At 38.9% G+C, this 19,296-nt stretch overlaps 1 protein-coding gene across 3 annotated transcripts in view; it reads left to right on the top strand.

Annotated features, from left to right (window-relative positions):
- Positions 1-19,296, top strand: part of LOC127584074 (CTD small phosphatase-like protein 2) — a 70,568-nt gene that overhangs the window by 15,906 nt on the left and 35,366 nt on the right. Inside the window, exons 3-7 of one of the 3 annotated variants that reach the window (XM_052040623.1) lie at positions 7,952-8,045; positions 8,777-8,955; positions 12,314-12,405; positions 15,947-16,156; positions 18,625-18,766. In XM_052040623.1, the coding sequence (XP_051896583.1) occupies positions 15,971-16,156; positions 18,625-18,766 (328 nt within the window). In that variant the 5' untranslated portion in view covers positions 7,952-8,045; positions 8,777-8,955; positions 12,314-12,405; positions 15,947-15,970. The remainder of the gene's footprint in view (positions 1-7,951; positions 8,046-8,776; positions 8,956-12,313; positions 12,406-15,946; positions 16,157-18,624; positions 18,767-19,296) is intronic. The other 2 variants (XM_052040622.1, XM_052040621.1) reach the window with 2 other exon arrangements.

Consider the following 19,296-nt stretch of genomic DNA (forward strand, 5'->3'; position numbering starts at 1 on the left):
AATCTCTTCCTATGACAGAGCTTGCAATAATGTGTCTGCTTTGGCATTTTGGTGTCAGGCATGCAAACAACATAGTTGGCTCAACGGAGGCGACTGACTATAATTCAGGCCTCAACTCTATAACTCTAGTAGTGTTATGCTAAGGGTCAATAATGTGCCTTGGTAACAGTATAGTAATCCTGATACTGCAGTATTAATTAGATAAGAACTAACGCAGACTAGGTGACCGTTTCACAGAACACCTACGCTCTGTCCGTAACCGCGATCTGCATCTCCCCTTTGCCAGTCACTTCAACTCCCCCTCCCACACTATCACTGATATGTCAGTTCTCGGCCTCCTCCACTGCCAGGAGAATTCCAAGCACAAACTGGAAGAACAGCACCTCATTTTCCATCTTGGAACCTTGCAGCCTAATGGCATAAACATTGAATTCTCCCACCTTAAGTCATCCCACACCCCTTCTCCCCACCCCACCATGCCTCTTTTCTTCCCTTTCATAGCCTATCTCTTTTTTTCTACCCCACTTTTTATTTCTCTCTCCTTACCTTTGACCCATCCCCTGATGGATCTGCTCTCCTCTCCTCCCCCGCACCCGCCTATCACTGTCTCCTACCTGCATCTACCTATCACCACCTTGTGCCCACCCTGCCTCCCCTCTTTTGTCCACCTATCACTGCTCTGTTTCCCCTCCTATATATTGGGCTGCCCCTTTTCCTATCTTCCCACCTGAAGAAGGGTCCTGACCCGAAATGCTGATAGCCTGCCTTTCTCCGCGGATGCTGCCTGGCCTGCTGAGTTCCTCCAGCATCATTGTGTTTTTCATCTAGATTTCAGCATCTGCAGTCCTTTGTTTCTCAAGAACTAATTTTCTTTGGATGTTCAGAGAACACCCCCCCCCACCCCCCAAGAAGTGTGAGGGGAAAAAATTGTTTTCCTCTCATTTTCTTTCTGCGTGCCACACAAATCCCTTCCAACAGCTGGTCGCTAATTAATTAGCTTCAGGTGTGTCGTGGGCCGCTTTGATCTCTGGCACCTACCTGATCGAGAAGATGCAAAAGAAATGCCTAGAATTTTTCATAACTGGTTGCAGGCTTTTTCTTTCTACCCGGTGAGTTTGATGTACAACATTACACTCTCCAATGGATATCTTATTGTATGTCAGGTAAATGAAAGTGAGAGCGTAGCATCCTGGAGCTGCAACTCTCCACTTGAAAATCACACATCTGGAAATGTTGAGGTTTGTTAGTTAAATCTGTGTGCTCACATGATAAGCAAAAGCTCTTTGTGAAAATCCAGCGGTGTATTTGATTAGCCTGTTGGCAACACCTCAATTGTGATTGTAACCAGTCTATTAATACTGCACGTCCATTTTTAGCAGTTATTGTCCACATAGTACTTAATCAGGCATTTATCCAGAGTAAGTTGGTTTTCTTATTGTTAACTTTGTTGCCTAAGTTTCCATTGGATAAGAACAAACTACGATGTCCAGCATAAGCTGTTTGGTTGCAGCTTCTTTGTGGCAGATATTACATTGTATTACAACTGCAGAAAATACAGGTGAATGTATATGTTCTTTTCCCATTTTTCTGTAGCTTGGCCTTGTCTCTTCACAGGGATCGATGTAAAGTGAATGAAATTGGAATTGGTTTATTATTGTCACATGTACTGAGATACAGTGAAAAACAGTTTTGTGAGCCGTCCATACAGATCATTTCAAAACATAGGTACATCAAGGGAGTACACGGGAAAAGTAATAACCGAATGCAGAATATAGTGTTACAGTTACAGAGAGTGCAGTGTAGGTAGACAATAAGGTGCAAGGACCATGATGAGGTAGATTGTGAGATCGTCTTTAATGTACAAAAGGTCTGTTCAGGAGTCATAACAGCGGGATAGAAGCTGAGCTTGAGCCTGGTGGTGCGTGTTTTCAAACTTCTGTATCTTCTGCCTGATGGAAGGGGAGAGAAGAGTCCCAATACTCCAACAGGACTTCACGAGGGTCATGGAGAATTTAATTTTATATTCTGTGAACAATAGTTCTAGTACAAACAGAACCCCACCCCAAATAAAATCCAGGAGTATTGAGCATTCTTCCAAATATGTTTGCTACTTGACCATGCTTTATTAAAATTAACCTTTCCAATTGGCAATGGATATTTTTAAAAGGTCAGATTTATGGATTGTTACATGAACCCTACTCTGCTGCACTAAGATCATGGGTGATTTGATCGTTGCCTTTAATTCCTCTTTCCTGCTTCATCCCCATAACTCTTGATTCCCCTATAGAATAAAAATCAATCTATCCTTGCCTTGAATAGCTTCGTATCGCCTTGTCTATTCTCTGGGCAGAGAATTTCGAAGGTTCACAATCCTCTAGAGAGAAGAAATTCCTCCTTAAATAGGGGAACCACTCATCCTGAGACAGAGCTCGTCAATTCCAGAGAAGGCTTTTTCATTGCATCCATCCTGTCAAGTACTGTCAGAATTTTTTATATTTAATTAAGAACACCTTTCATTCTTGTAAACTCTGGAGGGTACAGGCCCAATCTACTTGCTCTTTTCTCATAAAACAACTTTCATCCAAGAATCAATCTAGTGGACTTTGTTGCGTTGTTTCCAGAGCATGTATAATTCTTCTTTAGGTTTTTGACCATTTTGAAAATTAAAGCTTTCAACTTTTTGTTGGAATTATCAAGGCAAGTAATTTGAAGGAGTTATTGCGTCCAGTAATTGTGGACAGTGTTAAGTTATTAATGGCCATTTCATGCTCTTGTGGTTCCCGCTGTCAGTGTCGTATCCATTAACAGTAAGAGTAATTGCCATTCAGCAATTCAATATTTTCATTTTGGTCCTGAATAAAAGGAATCCAACATAAGCACGCACCAAGAACATTTCTATTCATTTGTCTGAAGAGTTATAAGAAAGCAAATTGCTGGTAAAGCTTAACCAACTAATTAAAAATCCAAATACAATTGGACATGAGCCTCCTTGGTTTCTTCACAATTAAACAATTTTGTATTTGTAGTAAAGCTTTAATGTTGCAGAAAATCCCAAGGCACTTTGCACAAATATTATCAAACAATATGTGACATCAAATCATGAGGGCAGATGGACAAAGAGGTTGGTTTTTCAAAAGAAATTAAAAAGGAGATAAGAGGCATGTTGTTTGGGCAGGGAAATTACAGCTTGAAGCTTGACAGTGAAATGATTATATTTGGTAATGATAAAATAGAATTGGAGGATCATAAATTCTCAAAGTGTTGTAGAGGTTACCGGGGTAAGGGAAGTTGGTGGTGAGACTACTGAGAGATTTTAAAACAAGGGTGAAAATTTTAAAATCCATGTGTTGCTTATCTGTGTGATGCAGTAATTTACGAGTAGTGAGAGAAGGATTTGGAGTGAGTAAGGTCATGATCTGCAGAGTTTTGAATGATCTGGTATTTACGAAGGATAGAATGAAGTAGGCTGACCTGGAGTGCAAGAAAATAATCAAGTCTTGGAATAACTAAGGATGTGAATTTTGGCAGTAGATGACCTGAGCAGGGGTAGTGCCAAATCATCTTACAGATCTGAAAATGTAGAAGAAATGGATTGATTTATTTTTTCATGGGCGGGTGTTTAAGGAAGGAGGCATGTAGCAAGTTGGTTAATGCCAGCATTATATGAAGTAATGATTTTTTTCTTACCTTGCTGTACTTGAAAACCACAAAGCTATTAATATCTGCATTAAATGTGCAGGTTGAGAGAGCCTTTTCTTTCAATCCATCAGGAATATTTACTCTTACTTCATTTACTCTGTTCAGGTAATGCAGTTTTCTGAAAACATAACTACATTCCTTGGTGCAAAGTAGAGAGGACTTTGGTCTTGTAGTTTTATTTGTTGTCTCAATGTCACTGTTTCACCACACACACACACACACACACACACACACACACACTCTTAGAATTAGAAGTTTAATTAATATTTGACATTTTGCTCGCAGCTTATTTTTGGATGTTAATTGAAGTTCTGTAGTTTCTTTTTCGTTATTACTGTAATACCGAAATGGCACCATCCCATGTTACAGAATGTAGTCAGTAGGCGGGGGCGGAGAGAGGAAGAGGCCTTGTAATACTGAGAAGCTTTCTAAAGTGACTGAGTTGATGAAACTATTTTGTATCAAATGTTTGTTATGACTACAAACTTCCAGGAATTCTGACATAATAGAAAACTGCATGGTTTTGTTGGTTTATTTGAAGCATAGCACAGGGCCCTGAAATTAGGTTTTTGTACATGGAAGAAGGATACAAGTTAGGTAGAGGTTAAAAGAAAATGGGCAAAAAGGTGTTGCTCACTGATTAAAAATACAAACGCCAAATTTTTAAATGGACAAGAGCAAGTTATTGCCCATTTTTGCAAAAAGATTATTTGAGCATGGCTCTTTAAATGGAGCAGTCACTGTTAAAATTCACATACGTCATCCTAGCTCAATGTGTAATGATGACAGGGAAAGCTGCCTGCCTGTGACAAATATATCATGGTTGTTTATGAAAATGAAACTGCCTTGCCTGAACTTGTATAGTTGAGTCAAGTAATTTAATTCCTCCCCTTGGGTATTACTTATTTTTTGACAGACAAACTTTTTTGAATGAACTTCATTTCATTCTGAAATCAACTTGCCATAATTATCGTTGCATCAAAGGTCCTAGTTTCAGTCCATCTAGTTCCTGTCTGTACACGTTGTAGTTAGTCGCATCATTGAAAGCAAAAAATGCACAAATGGTCAGCTTTAAGACATCAGGAGAAGCAAACCAGATGTGTTGGCATAACATTGAGGCACTGTAGCTCCAGAGTTATTAAAACACGATTGATTAGTGAAGAAAAATCCAAGTTAGATTTACTTTTAAATGACCATTTCACTTCAACTGCCAGACATGAACCTTAAGGAAAACTGGTCTTAATCCTCCAGATTGCGGTATTTTCTGCATTATTCTTAGTGCATCCAGTGCAGTTGAGTACAGATTTCTTAGCAACCTCTCCAGTGCCAATTTAGTGATCATGACAGTTTTGGAGCAGCATTTATTCCTAACACTAGCAACAAGTGAATTGAAGGTATGACTTGCCGTGCAGTCTTGTGGCAAAGGGTGGTAGAGTGCTGCAACATTTAGGTTCATCCTACTCTTAAGGTGCTGTCAATGTGGAGTTGGCGCTTTCTCCCTCTGATGTGGGATTTTCTGGGTGTTCTCATTTCTTCCTACATGTAAAAGATGCGCTAGTAGGTTAATTATCAAGGTAAATTACTCCTAGTGTGGGTGGTTTGCAAGAGAATGAGTGAGATAAGAGGGGAAATGGGGTTGCTCTGCTGGAACCTAGCATAATCAGATGGCTGAATGGCCTCCTGTGTCATATTAAGTAAATCAGCCTGTGGTACTGCATATATTGTCAATTTAATCAGTAAACGTTATGTTTAAGAGGTGAGGATAGAAGCTATGGTAACTTCTCCTAGTAAAGGCAAGTTAATTTCTTCAGGAAGACGCAGTGGGTGACGGGTAGTTATTTATATGTAACTAAGCAGTGCTTATGATTTAAGTATGCCATTAACTTAGTTTACCAAACCAGTGTGTAAATACATAAATTTTAGATTACCTGATTGTGGTGAGTATAACACAATCTGTGGTGAAGTCCTGAATCATTAGATGTAACTTTCAATTTCCACTTAAGCCATGCACACAGATCATGATGTTGCTTTTGGCAAGCTCTGATAGCTTGTACAGCATTACAGCCTCAATATAAGAAATGCAGGCTGCATTTTTGTAACTTTTATAAAAATAAGTTACAAAAGGACATTGAGACTTGGCATCTCTGGGAATATACTGGTATCAAACAATCAAGTAGGTTTCATATTCTCTGTATTGTGTGCTGAAGTACTGAACCAGTCAACTTCAACTAAGAAAATATCACCCTGATTAGTTCTGATTAGTCAGTGGAAGTCCATACTTGAATGAGTGAAGCCAAGCATCAGCTATTGAATCTTTGTGTCCACTTGGGAAAGTATTAATGAATTGGTCTGAAATTTAGCATGGATGCTCTGAATGCATTGTTATAACATACTTCTTTTACTCATTGATTAGTAACATTCGCTTGCTTGGTTCATTAATGATTTTCTTTCTATTTGTTACTAAACACTGCACAATATCTTCATTAATTTTGGCTATGTTTCAAAAGGAAGAAGTTTCCAATGAGGAACTGCCCAGATTTTTCCCATCTTGGCTAACCTCAGTGTGATGTTACTCAGTACCGGTTTATTCAGAGTTTATGCTGGCTGTCGGAGTGGTTACGTGGTGTAGAAGTGTGGTGACTAATAATGTACAGGAAAATGACTAGTGGTTGCAAGTTCATAACTCACCATGATATGTTGTAAAGTTGAATTCAATTAGTCTAGTAATTTATGGCCTAGTATTTGGATGTAGTGAGGGTGAGAAAGTACCATGAAAGTTTGTTGTAAATATCCAAATGGTTCACTGATGTTTTATAGGAAAGGAAATCTGCCACTCCTACCATAGCTGACTTGCTCACGTTTCTTGTCCTTCCCAGGAACAGAAAAGCCAATGGAGGATGCATGTACATACGTGTGTGTTTGTGTTTGGTTGCACCTACAAATACATACAGCCTTCAATAAATATACTTAAGCTAGAGATGTATTGATTAATTAGGTTTGTGAATTAAATCAATCGATCTAGAAATAGTATCTATTTGGACATCTTGTAAAGTTTCTCCTTTTTCATTTGATTTATTTGTCTCCCTCAGTGCAATTATTCTTAACATTAAAAATCTTGCTATTATATCTTTTTTTATGTGTTCTTGACTCTGCTACATTTTTTGTGTATCCATGAATTGTCAGCCCTTTGTCCTCAACCAGAGCAGTAAATTTTCCATGAATATAACCCTTTTGTATGTATTCTGACCTCCTCTTCAGCCTTTGGAGTAACAGCATAGGAGATCTCTTATTTTAAGATGAGTTTATAATTCATGCAGTAGAAACATAAAGAAACCAAGGTTCAGTACATAACTGTCAGGCATCATTTGCTTTAGCTTTCTATTTCAGTGTCAGTGGACTGAGTTTCCCAGCCGTTGTGTGATAGTTGGAGTTCTGGCAATCCTTGTATCCTCATAGGAAAAAGCTTGGTTGGGGGTGCGGGATGCCATCAGCAAATTGATGAAACAGGTGGAATGATAAAATCATTCAGCACAGCAGGCAGCCATTCACCTTATGCCCGTAGCAGTTCTTTGGAAGAGCTGTGCAGTTTATCTCTGGTCTTTCCCCATAACACTAATTTTTTTTTCATTTTTAACTATTTAAACAATTTCCTTTTGAAATCGACTAAGGATTCCACCTCCCGCAGCATCCCCCTCCTCACAGTCAAGTAACCCATTCAATAAATAACATGTTGTGTAAAAGTGCTTCTGGTTCTTTTGCCAATTACCTTAAAGCTGTGTTCTCTGGTTGTATCCCTCCTGGCATGGAAAGCATTTCTATGTCTTCCATTAAAAAACAAATCCTCAATTTGAACATGAATTGAATCTTCTAACTATTCTCTGCATTGAGGAATTAAGGCCTAAGTAGTGATTTTTCAAGGATGTCTATCATTTCTGTGGCACGCTATAAATATTTATTAATAATAGTGCTGGGATCATCTTCCAGGAGGTTCAAATCTAGGTTTCATTTTATGAGATATTATCTCTTAACCCCAGTGTCTCCAAGCCATTGGTTTCCTCTCCACACAAGAGGAGAGAGGTCTGGGATCATTTTACGTGCACCTTCCCCTCAAAATGACTGCTTTCTGTCAGTTATAATGATGTATGGGCTGAATTGCTCCTCTACATTTACAGGTTTGCGTTTGTATGCCAGGTCATGTCCTTTTAACTGGACCTTGCATCTTCAATGCACCAATGTGCCTTTATCCTTCCAGCATCTAGGTAAATGTAGCAAGATCTTGGTTGGAACGGAGAACCTTTGTCACTGTTCTGCTGATGGAAATATGCCATGCGCCACCAAGTGATCTGGTAGGTGGATGAATATGCACTCTATCAGACTTGAGGATCAGCCTATCAGCAACAGAATAACCTAATTAGCATTAAATAAATGAGGGAACAATTGTCAATGCAAAACAGTAAAAATTGTAAATTAATGTAAACATGCTGTTGGTCTGAACTGGCTCTTAATATAAAATTATCCTCGCTAACTCATTTGTTGCATGGTGAAATTCTCCCTTAGCTCTGCCTATTTCACTATCTTTGCTGGTTAGTTCAGCAATTCGACCAAATATATTAACAGAATTGAAATAGCTAGGATACAGAGCTATGTATCAGAGAATGTATAAAGAACTGATAACCCTGCCTTGTTGCAGAATAGATTGACATTTAAACACAGCATTCAAAATCAAGTAGCTAGGATGTTTGACAATTCTATAATGTGTGCTAAATATGTCACGACCTAATAGATTGCATTCATTTTTGTACAATCAGAATGATTAAACCATGCATCTTAGAAACACTACGATCCATACATCTGTCTTGCCTGAGATGTGGATGTGATCTATACTATGGCCTATAATCCTTGCAGCGTACAGAAACCTACTGATCTCTAACTTTAACCTTGTTTGTGTTTTGTAGCCACAAAAAGAATCCAATAAATAGCCTAACAAAGGTGCTTCATTTTTGTGATGCCCTATATTTAAAATGAGCCACTGTTTTGCAATAACTGAAATCGGTCAAATTCTGTTTCTATTACACAGGATTTCTGGTATTTTGAGGATTGTATTTCACGACTATGTCCATTTTTCTGTGAAAAGTGCACATTGTTCCAATACATTGAAGAGGAGCCAACCTCAATCAAGTGCACAAGAATTTGAAAAGTTGCTAATTCTTCAAGAAATCTGCACCTATTGATATACTCGCTGGACCTCCATGAACTGTATGTGTACAGTTTTGTGTGAAGAATTGATTGAGAATCACTAAGCCTAACAGAGGAACTTGGGGTAAAGAAGTGTACTTTGTGAGACCAGGGTGCCCAACTCTTTGGACCTGGGGCTTCATACACATTACACAATCAGTGAGTGGGTTGCCTATGCTGATGCAGTAATACAAGATTCCCCCATCATTCTTTTGCTCCTTTGGGATTTCCATACTTTAGGATTTTGGCAGCTTTTATAAAGTTCAAGGCTGTTAAGGCTTTTTATAGGAGTAAGTCTTTGAACAAATCTGACACCAAGGCATAAAAGATGACATTAGAGTAAATTACCTAAAGCTCAGTTACAGTTGCAGATTTTAAGGAGCTAGCTCAAGAAGTAGGATGGTATGGAATTCCTGAGCTTAGTGGCTTGACAATTGAAAGGCAGCTGTCAGTAATGGAGCAGTGAAGTTTAGAAAAAGAGGCTAGGATTAGAGGGTTTTGGGGTTTAAGGATATTTCAAATAGGGAAGCATATTTGAAAGTGAGGATCAGAATGTTAAAATTGTGGCATTGGTTAACCAGTAGTAGTTAAGAGTAAACAAATATGTGATGAAGGGTAAATGGGGCTAAGTGTGAGTTGGGACACAGGCTGCAAAGTTTTGGATGACCTGATATTTACAGAGGATGGAATGAAGGAAGCTAACCAGGAGTCACATCTCGGAGCAACAAAATATGACTGAAGATTCAGGGAGGAGGTGAGCTGAAACAGGACTGAATTTGGCATTATTAACGTGTAAAAGGGGGATAATTTAGACATATGGCCTGAAGCACATCTTGGGGTTACGTGTAACGCTAAGATTACAAACGGTCTGGTTCAATTTAGTAAATTTGTCAAGGAATGAAATGGAGTCTATGGCTAGGGAATGCAGTTTGTGGCATGAACCAAAGAAATAACATTGGTCTTCCCAATGTCATTTAGTTGAAGGAAATTTCTCATTGGATGTCGGGCAAGCAGTCTGAGGGGTGGAGAGAGATTGTGGAATGAGAAAATAGATGTCATCAGCACAGCTGTGGAAACTGCCACTTTATTTAGTGATAATGCTGAGGGGCAGGCAGTCTGTAGATAGAAACAAGAAGGGTTCAAGGATAAATCCTTTGTTGACACCGATGGTACAAACCCAGGCACAGAAAGAGAAGCCACTGCAAAATTACCATTGGATAGATGCTAATGGAATCTGTTGAGTACAATCACACCCAGTTGAGGAATGGGAGATTGAGATTAGAGGATGGTATGGTCAGCCATTCAATAGCTGCATACCAAATGAATGAGGACAAGGAGGGATATTTTACTTTTGTCACAATGATACCAGATGTCATTACTGACTGTGGTGAGACTTGTTTTGGGCCATTAGGGCCAGAAAACTGATAGGAGGGATGTAGGGTAGTTCTTGGAAAATTGACCCTAGATTTGGGAGGTAAGTACAAGCATGATTTACACCCGAGCGTAAAGGTGATTGTTGGGAAATTCATGCACCAGCTCGTAAGTTGCAGTTGTACTCTGCTGGAAAAGTCCCATATAGTAACAACTATACTGTGCTGTCACAGTAAAACTGATCCTGAAAATACCCTTTAGTTTTAGCTAGCAGCAGATTCTGCTTTGGTTGTTAGTTATAATCAGTGGGTGGCTGAGCATGTTTAAACACAGACTGCTTGAGACACTAGGAGCAAGTTTACTGGGATAGTACCAATCTCATTGTCCTTCATTAAAGGAGAGTGATCATACTCTTGATCATTGTCCAAAGGTCATGATGGGAAGATACATGACAAAGGATTGGACTTGTCTCCCATGATCACAAAGTGACAAACTAGACATAAATATCTGGTGTTAAACTTAGGTTTACTTGAGTCTAACCGTGGAGCAGCAATGCAGGATGAGTGGAAATTTAGGGAGAGGCTTATTATTTCCTTTTAGACGAAGGTGTGGGGTTGAATGTGAATGCTGCATATATTGAAACCCAGATTGGATACCTGGAAATAACCTTACTTATTACATACATATTCTTTCATTCCTACACCACTGTCTAATCCCATTAATGTGGCCTTCTCACTTCTCCCTTATGTCTTTGTAGTTTCCCCTTCCTGGAATAGCAGGGCTGTTGTATCAGGAGAGGTTGAATCAACTAGACCTGTATTCACTAGAGTTTAGAAGAATAAGAGGGGATCTTACTGAAGCAAACAAAATTCTGACAGGGCTAAACAGACTAGAAGCAGGAAGAATGTTTCCCTTGGCTGGAGATCAGGATTCAGGTGACATTTAGGACTGAGAGGAGGACATATTCAAAGGGTCGTGAAACTGTGCAGTTTTCTACCACAAGAGGCTGTTTGGGCCAAGTTGCTGAATAATATTTAAGGAAGTAGATAGATTTATAGACATTAAGGAGTTTGGGAAAAGAGCAGGATTATGGTATTGAGATTGAGAATCAGCCTTGATCATATTGAATCGAAGGGTTGAATCCTGGTTTTATTTTCTATGTTTCGACTGCAGTTGCTTGATCTCCCTGTGGTAAAAGGTTTATCATTCTCACCTGGATTCAAAGAAAATTCTCCTGAATTCTCCATGGAATTTATTAGTGACAATATTTGTTGTCCTTGACTTTTTTTTCTCGCAAATGGAAACACCTTCTACCCTGTTAATCCCTTTCATCAAACACACCTATCAGATCAGTCCTTATTCTTCTCTTTGCTGGAATTGCTTTGGAATTTTTGGTGACCATGATATAATGAGAGTTATTGACAATCTGAACTGTTTATTTCATTGGCGAGTCTTTTCTGATTGCTGCTGCTGCTTTTATCATCATTATTGGCTAACCAATTCCTGTACCTAAACAATGAAAGGCACATTACTGGAAATTGCCCTTATTTTTATTTGCTGCATTGATTTTTCTGGATAATTTTCCTTTGCACACCCATACTGTTTGCCTCTGGTGTGCTGATTATACATGAATTATATAACATTGGTATGCTTATTGAAAAAGAGTATATTTTACTGTTAGTACTACTTATGAGTAATTTAGTTTGAAATTGAGCAGGGTTGGAAGAGACATTTTGGAGTCTATATCTTTCCTAGTTCCCTGCATAAAAGGTAGAAAACTGTAACCTTAAAATGTTCTCAGAAATTGTATCTTGCATAAATCAAGCACATTATGTTTACTGCCAATTAATCTTGTTAACATAGCTAATGAGAAACAAATTATAATTTTGTGATAATGAGGGAGAAAGCTTGATCAGGTATATGTACCAAAACATTATCTCAAAGGTTGGTGATTATGTAATGTGCGTATTCTGAACTCTTCACCCAAGTCCTAATTGTTTCTCTCTAGGTTTCGTATCACATGACTTGACTTGCTTCCATACTGTTCATTCCCGATGCCAAAATAAGCAACAATCCTGACCTGCACTATTTTCTTAACCTGTAAGTAAGATTTAATTCCCTTGGATTTTACCTGTCACTTTAGTGTTTCCTACATGAATTTCTGGCTTTGAAAAAGCAAAGTGGTAATAGCTGAAAAGAATTTATTTACAATTAATCTTGCCTGATTCTCCATTGCATATTTTATAACAGGACAAAACTTAGCACAGCTTAGTATGAATTAAAATAGGTTTGTTGGTCTATGTGTTCTTTTGATTCAGTTTAATAAGTTTCAGTCAGTCACAGGTAGAGTTAAGCATTGCCCTTTAACACTGTGGCAGATGAGTTCAAATCTTGACCTGCTATAAATATTTTTCACACAGAGACAAGAGCAAGAACTGAAAAATACAAGTAATTGGTCTCTCGCACAGATCACCTCCCATGCAATACCTATTGGATGAAAATTGGATGTTGACTCTTAATTCCCAAGTAAAACACGCTCAGTGCATTTGTTTACCCAATTACTGATAGATGTGAATTCACAGCACAATTAAATAGAACAAGGATGATCATCAACCTTCGGTTTGATTTGGATGGGCACCTCTTAGGCAGCAGGAATATGTTAAGTAGTCTTCTGTAGTTGGATTGTTAATGTGCACTTGGAAAAACTGATACCATGGGTCAAAGCTGCCCTTCTTTTCCTTTCAGGGAGGAGATAGGAGCTGGCTACAGACCATTCCCAAGTCACATTTAGTGTGATGGTGAAAATGAGAAAATATCTTTTCTGATTCACAGTCTCAAAACATTGGGCATTTACTTGAATCATTTCTGAAACTCTGGATGTCATAAAGTGATAGAGCTGTACAACGCAGAAATGGGCCCTTTGGCCCACCACATCCATGCTGACCTTTTTGCCCATCTAGACTAATCCTATTTGCCCGCATTAGGTCCATATCATTCTATGCCTTGTCTTTTCAAGTGCCTGTCTAAATGTTTCTTGTGTGTGTGTTCTGGTGAGTTCTAAATATCTACCACTCTCTGTGTTAAATAATCTTTCCCTCAAATCCCCTTTAAACCTCCTTCCTCTCACCTTATACCTGGGCCCTCTTGATTTTGATACCCCTACCATGGGAAAAAGATACTGACTATATACCCTTTCTGTACAGAAATGAGGGATATGGTCAATGTGCAAGGAAGAGGGATTAGTTTAATTAGATTGGCATAACATGGTGGGCCGAAGGGCCTGTCCTGTGCTGTACTGTTCTATGTTCTTTGTTCTATGCCTGTTATAATTTTATATACCTCTATCAGGTCACTCCTCAACTTCTTTGACTCCAGGGAAAACAAACCCAGTCTGTCCAGTCTTTCTCCGTAACTGAAGTCCTCCAATTGAGGCAACATCCTGGTGAATCTCCTCTGTATTCACTCTAGCACAGCCACATACAGAGCAGCGACCAGAACTGCACACAATACTCCAAGTACGGTCTAATCAGTACTTTGTAAAGTTGCGACATAACATCCCGACTTTTGTATTCTAGGCCCAGACCTATGAAGCCAAGCGTGCTGTGTGCCTTCTTCACCACCCTATCCACTTTAAGAGCCCTACCATTTACTGTATATGACCTGCTCCTATTTGACTTTTCTAAATGCATCATCTTGTACTTGATGGGATTAAATTCTATCTGCCAATGCTCCACCCAACTTTGCATTGATTTATATCCTGCCATATCCTTAAATGTCCATCCTTGTTATCCACAACAATTTTTGTGTTACCTGTGTCCAAATCATCGATAAATATCACAATCGCAGCATCAATCCCTGTGGTGCACCACAGGCTACAGACTTCCAATCAAATAAGCAACCTTCCACCTCCACCCCCTGTCCCCTATCACCAAGCCAATTTTGGATTCATTTTGCTAGCTCCCCTTGGATCTCATCTGCCTTAACCTTATGGACCTGACTAGCATGCAGGACCCTTGTCAGTGGTCACATAGACAGTGTTTACTGCCCTGCTTTCATCGATCTTCTTAGTTACCTCCTGAAAACACTCAGTCTAGACTATCAATACTTGTTATTTTAGTTCTTGTTCTATATCTTTGATTTCCAACCAGCAAACTACTAAAAAATTTTTAATTTTTTTAAGAAAGCTGGCATTAGTGATATGATCTTAACGTGGCTGAGAGAAATTGATATAAGTACCTTGAATTCCACTGCATCTACCTTGTATAGAAAGTTAGAGCCAGATGTCCCATAACTTGAAAACATTTTGGTATCTCTCTCAAGTGTTTTCTGTAATTACAAAACCAATGATTTGGATGATGGAATAAATGGTTGTGTGGCTAAGTTTGCGGATGACACCAAGATAAGTGGAGGAGTAGGGAGCATAGAGGAAATAGAAAGAATGCAGAGGGACCTAGACAGTTTAGGAGAATGGGCAAGGAAATGGCAGATGAGATTCAATGTTGAGAAATGTGCAGTTGTACACTTTGGAAGTAGAAATAAGCGGGTAGATTATTATCTAGAAGGAGAGAAGATTGATAGTGCGGTAGTACAAAGGGACTTGGGGGTACTCATACAAGATACCTTAGAAGTTAACCACCAGGTTGTATCGGTGGTTAAGAAAGCGAATGCTATGTTGGCATTCATCTCGAGAGGTATAGTGTATAAAAGTAAGGACGTGTTGATGAGGCTCTACGCGGCGCTAGTGAGGCCTCATTTGGAATACTGTGCGCAGTTTTGGGCCCCGCATCTTAGGAAGGATGTGCTGACGTTGGAGAGGGTTCAGAGGAGATTTACGAGAATGATTCCAGGAATGAAAGGGCTTAAGTATGATGAGCGTTTGTCGGCTCTTGGACTGTACTCGCTGGAGTACAGAAGGATGAGAGGGGACCTCGTAGCGACATTTAAAATGTTGACAGGTAAGGATAGAGTAGATGTGGCTAGGCTGTTTCCCTTGGTGGGCGTGTCCAGGACCAGAGGGCACAATCTTAGAATTAGAGGGTACAGTTTCAAGACAGAGATGAGGAGAAGTTTCTTTACCCAGAGGGTGGTGAAATTGTGGAACTCCTTGCCACGCAGAGCAGTGGAGGCCAGATCAGTGGGGGTATTCAAGGAGGAGATAGACAGATATCTAAATAGTCAGGGTATCAAGGGATATGGGGATAAGGCTGGCAAATGGGATTAGAATAGTTTTTTTTTCTCTCTCTTTTTTCCCACCCCATTTCTTTTTCCCTTTTCCTTGGAGCAGACTCGATGGGCCGAATGGCCTGCTTCTGCTCCCTTATCTTGTGATCTTGTGATCACCTGAAAGGTATTCACAATTTGTAAACTGAATTTGGGGCTCAGAAAAGAGCTGTATTAAACCACCAGCTAATAACCAAATAGTTTTATTTTACACGTGATAAAACAAAATTTTACCAACACTTTCCCTTCATATTCGGAAATGTTTAGAGTGTAGGAAGTTCGAATGATTGTGGTCCAGTTCACTTGGACTTCCACTGGTGCCATGTTGAGTTAGGTTGATCAGCTGGGTTACCAGTGCCTTGAATCTTCATGGTTTGTTGATAACTAATTTTGATTATCGTATCTTTTTCTTTTCCTTTAGTTGTACATGTGACACCCTTTCAGAATGAGGCTGAGAATGCGGAAGGCTTCTCAGCAGACAAACTCTGTCCATGTATCACGAGCAGCAAAGACAAAGCGGAAGCGCTCTGATGTAGATGATTCGGTACCTATTATGGGGGCAAAACCTCAGAAGAAGGAAACTGGTTTGCTCTCATCAATTAAAAGACTTATCCGAGGAACTGCAACAAAGGTATGACCAGAGAACTGTTGCAGTTTTCCTTCCTACATGTCAAAATCTGAATTTGTCAGAGATCATTAAATAAGTTTTTGGTATCCTTTACCACTGTAGAACAATGCAAGATATTCTGTCTTACATCTAGATCATAAACGTGTCTACAGGAGAATGATTTTGAGCTTTTCATTAATTTTGTGAGGATTCCAGTTTGGGGATAAGGAAGCCTTCCATTTTACTTTCTTGAGTTCGTGAAGTCCGCTTCCACCCCAAAAAAAAAATTCCTTTCACTATCGTCAGAGAAAGTGAATTTTTCTGAGTTCCCACATTAGACATTAAGTGATTAATTCAGTAAGTATATTGGTCAATTAATTGATGTTTTGGATTTTGGTCTCCTATCCATAGGGGCATTAGGCTTGGAATTGATCAATGCATGTAAGATCCTTTTGGCTGGTAGACAGAACAAACTTTAATACTCCAAGAGAAACAAATATTTTGATTCTGGAGTCTGAACTAAAGCGGAAGCATAGATGTTTGCACAATGTGTTCTGTACTGTTCTACCTCATTTGGGAAATGAATAGCAAAATGAAGCTTATCTAAATGGGCAATGTAAAATCCTAATATGTGCAACATTACCCAAGCTGAGAGGGAAAGAATTATAGCCACAAATATGAAAAAATATTTTTTTTGATTAGTTGCGATAATTTTATGGAATTAAAAACCTGGGAGCTTTTCTCCCCCTTGCACTCTCACTTCAAGATGAGTTGTTACTCTGTCTATCCCTATATGCATGTTCTCCATGGTTTACCTGTGGAAACCATGCTTTTCTCAAAGAAAGGAAGGAAACTTCAAAAGCATGTTAGCTAAGTTTACTGTCTTAATGTTTTAACCCACTGTGATGGATCAGACAAACAACCCAATATGACTCCATGGACTGGTGAATGTTGAGCGTTAGAAGGGAATCTTTCAGCAAGAAAATGGCGAAAGTATTTAAACAAAGCAAATTACACATCATCAGAATTGAATACTTATGGTGTAGAAATAATCTCATGATACAGATCATACTGGATGATGCATTTCAGTTGCATGGTTAGACAGCTGAAGCTGGGTTTGTCCTTGGAGATAAGAAGTTTAATAGGAGTCTTGATAGAGATATGTAAGATCATGATGGAATAATGTGAAATAAATAGTTGCTATTACTAGATAGTTAAACGATCAGATTCACAGTGATGACAGTGGGGATGCAGAAATTAATGTTTTTCTGCAGAAGGTGGTGGTAATCTGAAACTTTCTTCCCAGAGGGTGGTAGATATCAAGTTAATCAGGGCTTTCAATGGGGAATTAGGTGGCACTTGAGGGAAAATAACTTGGAAGGTTATGGGAGCATGTGATTGGAATTCTCTACAGAGAGCCAGTGTGGACCCGTCTGTTTTGATTATACTGTATTTTGAATACATGCACCAGAGAACAATTGATACTGATAGATGTCTCACAGTCCAGAAATCGGATTTTCGTTGCCTAATTGTTTTTCTTTTGAATTTTGATTGTTTGTGCTTTTGCTTGTGATTGAGTTTGTCAAATTTTGTGCATTTCTTATTCATCTGAGAGAATTTTAAAGAAAATGGAACATTGCTAAAGTGAACTAGAACCAAGCGCTTCATCTTTAAAAACAGCTGTTGGAAAAACCTTGTATGAACAACATTTTACAAAGATTAAATTTAGAGGGAAAAAATAAAGCATAAAGTAGTGTTGTGCCTTTGCTTTGACTTGTATATATTCTAATTAGAGGCATTTATTTAATGCAATCAGGTATTTTTCTGTCCCTTATATAATGCATTATTGCATCATTTAAATGAAAGACTCAATCACTTGATCATTAATAAAGTGAAATGCATGGGTAATCTGACATGCTCTTAGTGTCGTTTATTTCCAGCAGCATATAACCTCACGGAAAGGGGATTGGTCACTCACTGCTGGTACTCATTTTTAAAATTAAAATGCGACAGAGGCTTGTATATTGCAACGGAAAATGGAAAACATTAGTTAATGACTGATTCTTGTTTTTTTTCCATCATTTTCCATTTCTCAGAAAAGGGAAAGCCTGAGAAAGGGAAGGTAAATTGAAGCCATGTTTTATTGAGCTCATTTGCAGCTATTTTGCTGAGATGGCTTCTGAATAAAATACTTAGAAGAATGCATTTTGTACAAAGGAATGAAAGGTGGCTGGGGGAGAAAGTTTAAAATTCAGGTTAATTTCTAAATTACCAGCATTAAAATTATCTATAATTTACATGAATTAGAAAGAGTTGAATCATTATACTTCCATAAATTTGGGAAATTTGAAATGGTACAATGCTTTGTGTTCATTTTTTTGTAGTTGCTGTGTCTTTAACTTTGGATCCATGTGCTCTCCTACTCTTCTACAGTGTTCCAGGTTAAATCCAAGTGATGTCAATCAAAGGTCATTTCACTCTTCATTCCACAGGTAGAAGCAGAGAATCCTCCAAAGAAAAAATGTAAACTTGATTGTGACCTGGATGACAACATGATCTCATCAACGCCCCACGCCGGCTCAAAACCCAACAAACAAATCTCCAGAGTAAGGCGGAAAAGCCAGGTGAATGGAGGTCAGTGAAGGCCATTTCCTTTCATTTGCTGGAAATGCATGTATCTATTTTTTTGTATTTCTTACAATATAGGAGCCCTTGGAGTCTTGGTGGCTCTTAGCAGAGTACTCCAATTAGGCTCTTCCCCATCGCGTTGGAAATTATTTTTCCTCCAGTGCCTATATAATTCCCTATTGTAAATCTGAATGATTCTGTTTCCTCTGCTCCTACAGGCAGTGAGTTCCAGATAACCCTATGCTTGGTAACATGCTGGTTAAGTTACTGAATCAGCAGCCAGAAGTCTGGACTGATGAGCTAGATGTGTGCGTTTAGATCCCACAATGGCAGCTGGGGATTTAAATATAAGTAGTTGAATAAAAGTGGAATTTTTAAAAAACTCTTGTTCCAGCTGTTTCAGTAACATGCTTTTGGGGAAGGAGCTTTGCCTTCTTTCTCAGATCTCTCATATATGTGACTCCAGACATCTAACTGCTTCCTCAGTTCAGGGGACGGTTAGGGATGGACAGTAAATACTGCCATTGCCAATGGTG

This window comes from Pristis pectinata, chromosome 28 (genome assembly GCF_009764475.1).
Source record: "Pristis pectinata isolate sPriPec2 chromosome 28, sPriPec2.1.pri, whole genome shotgun sequence".
Taxonomy (NCBI): domain Eukaryota; kingdom Metazoa; phylum Chordata; class Chondrichthyes; order Rhinopristiformes; family Pristidae; genus Pristis; species Pristis pectinata.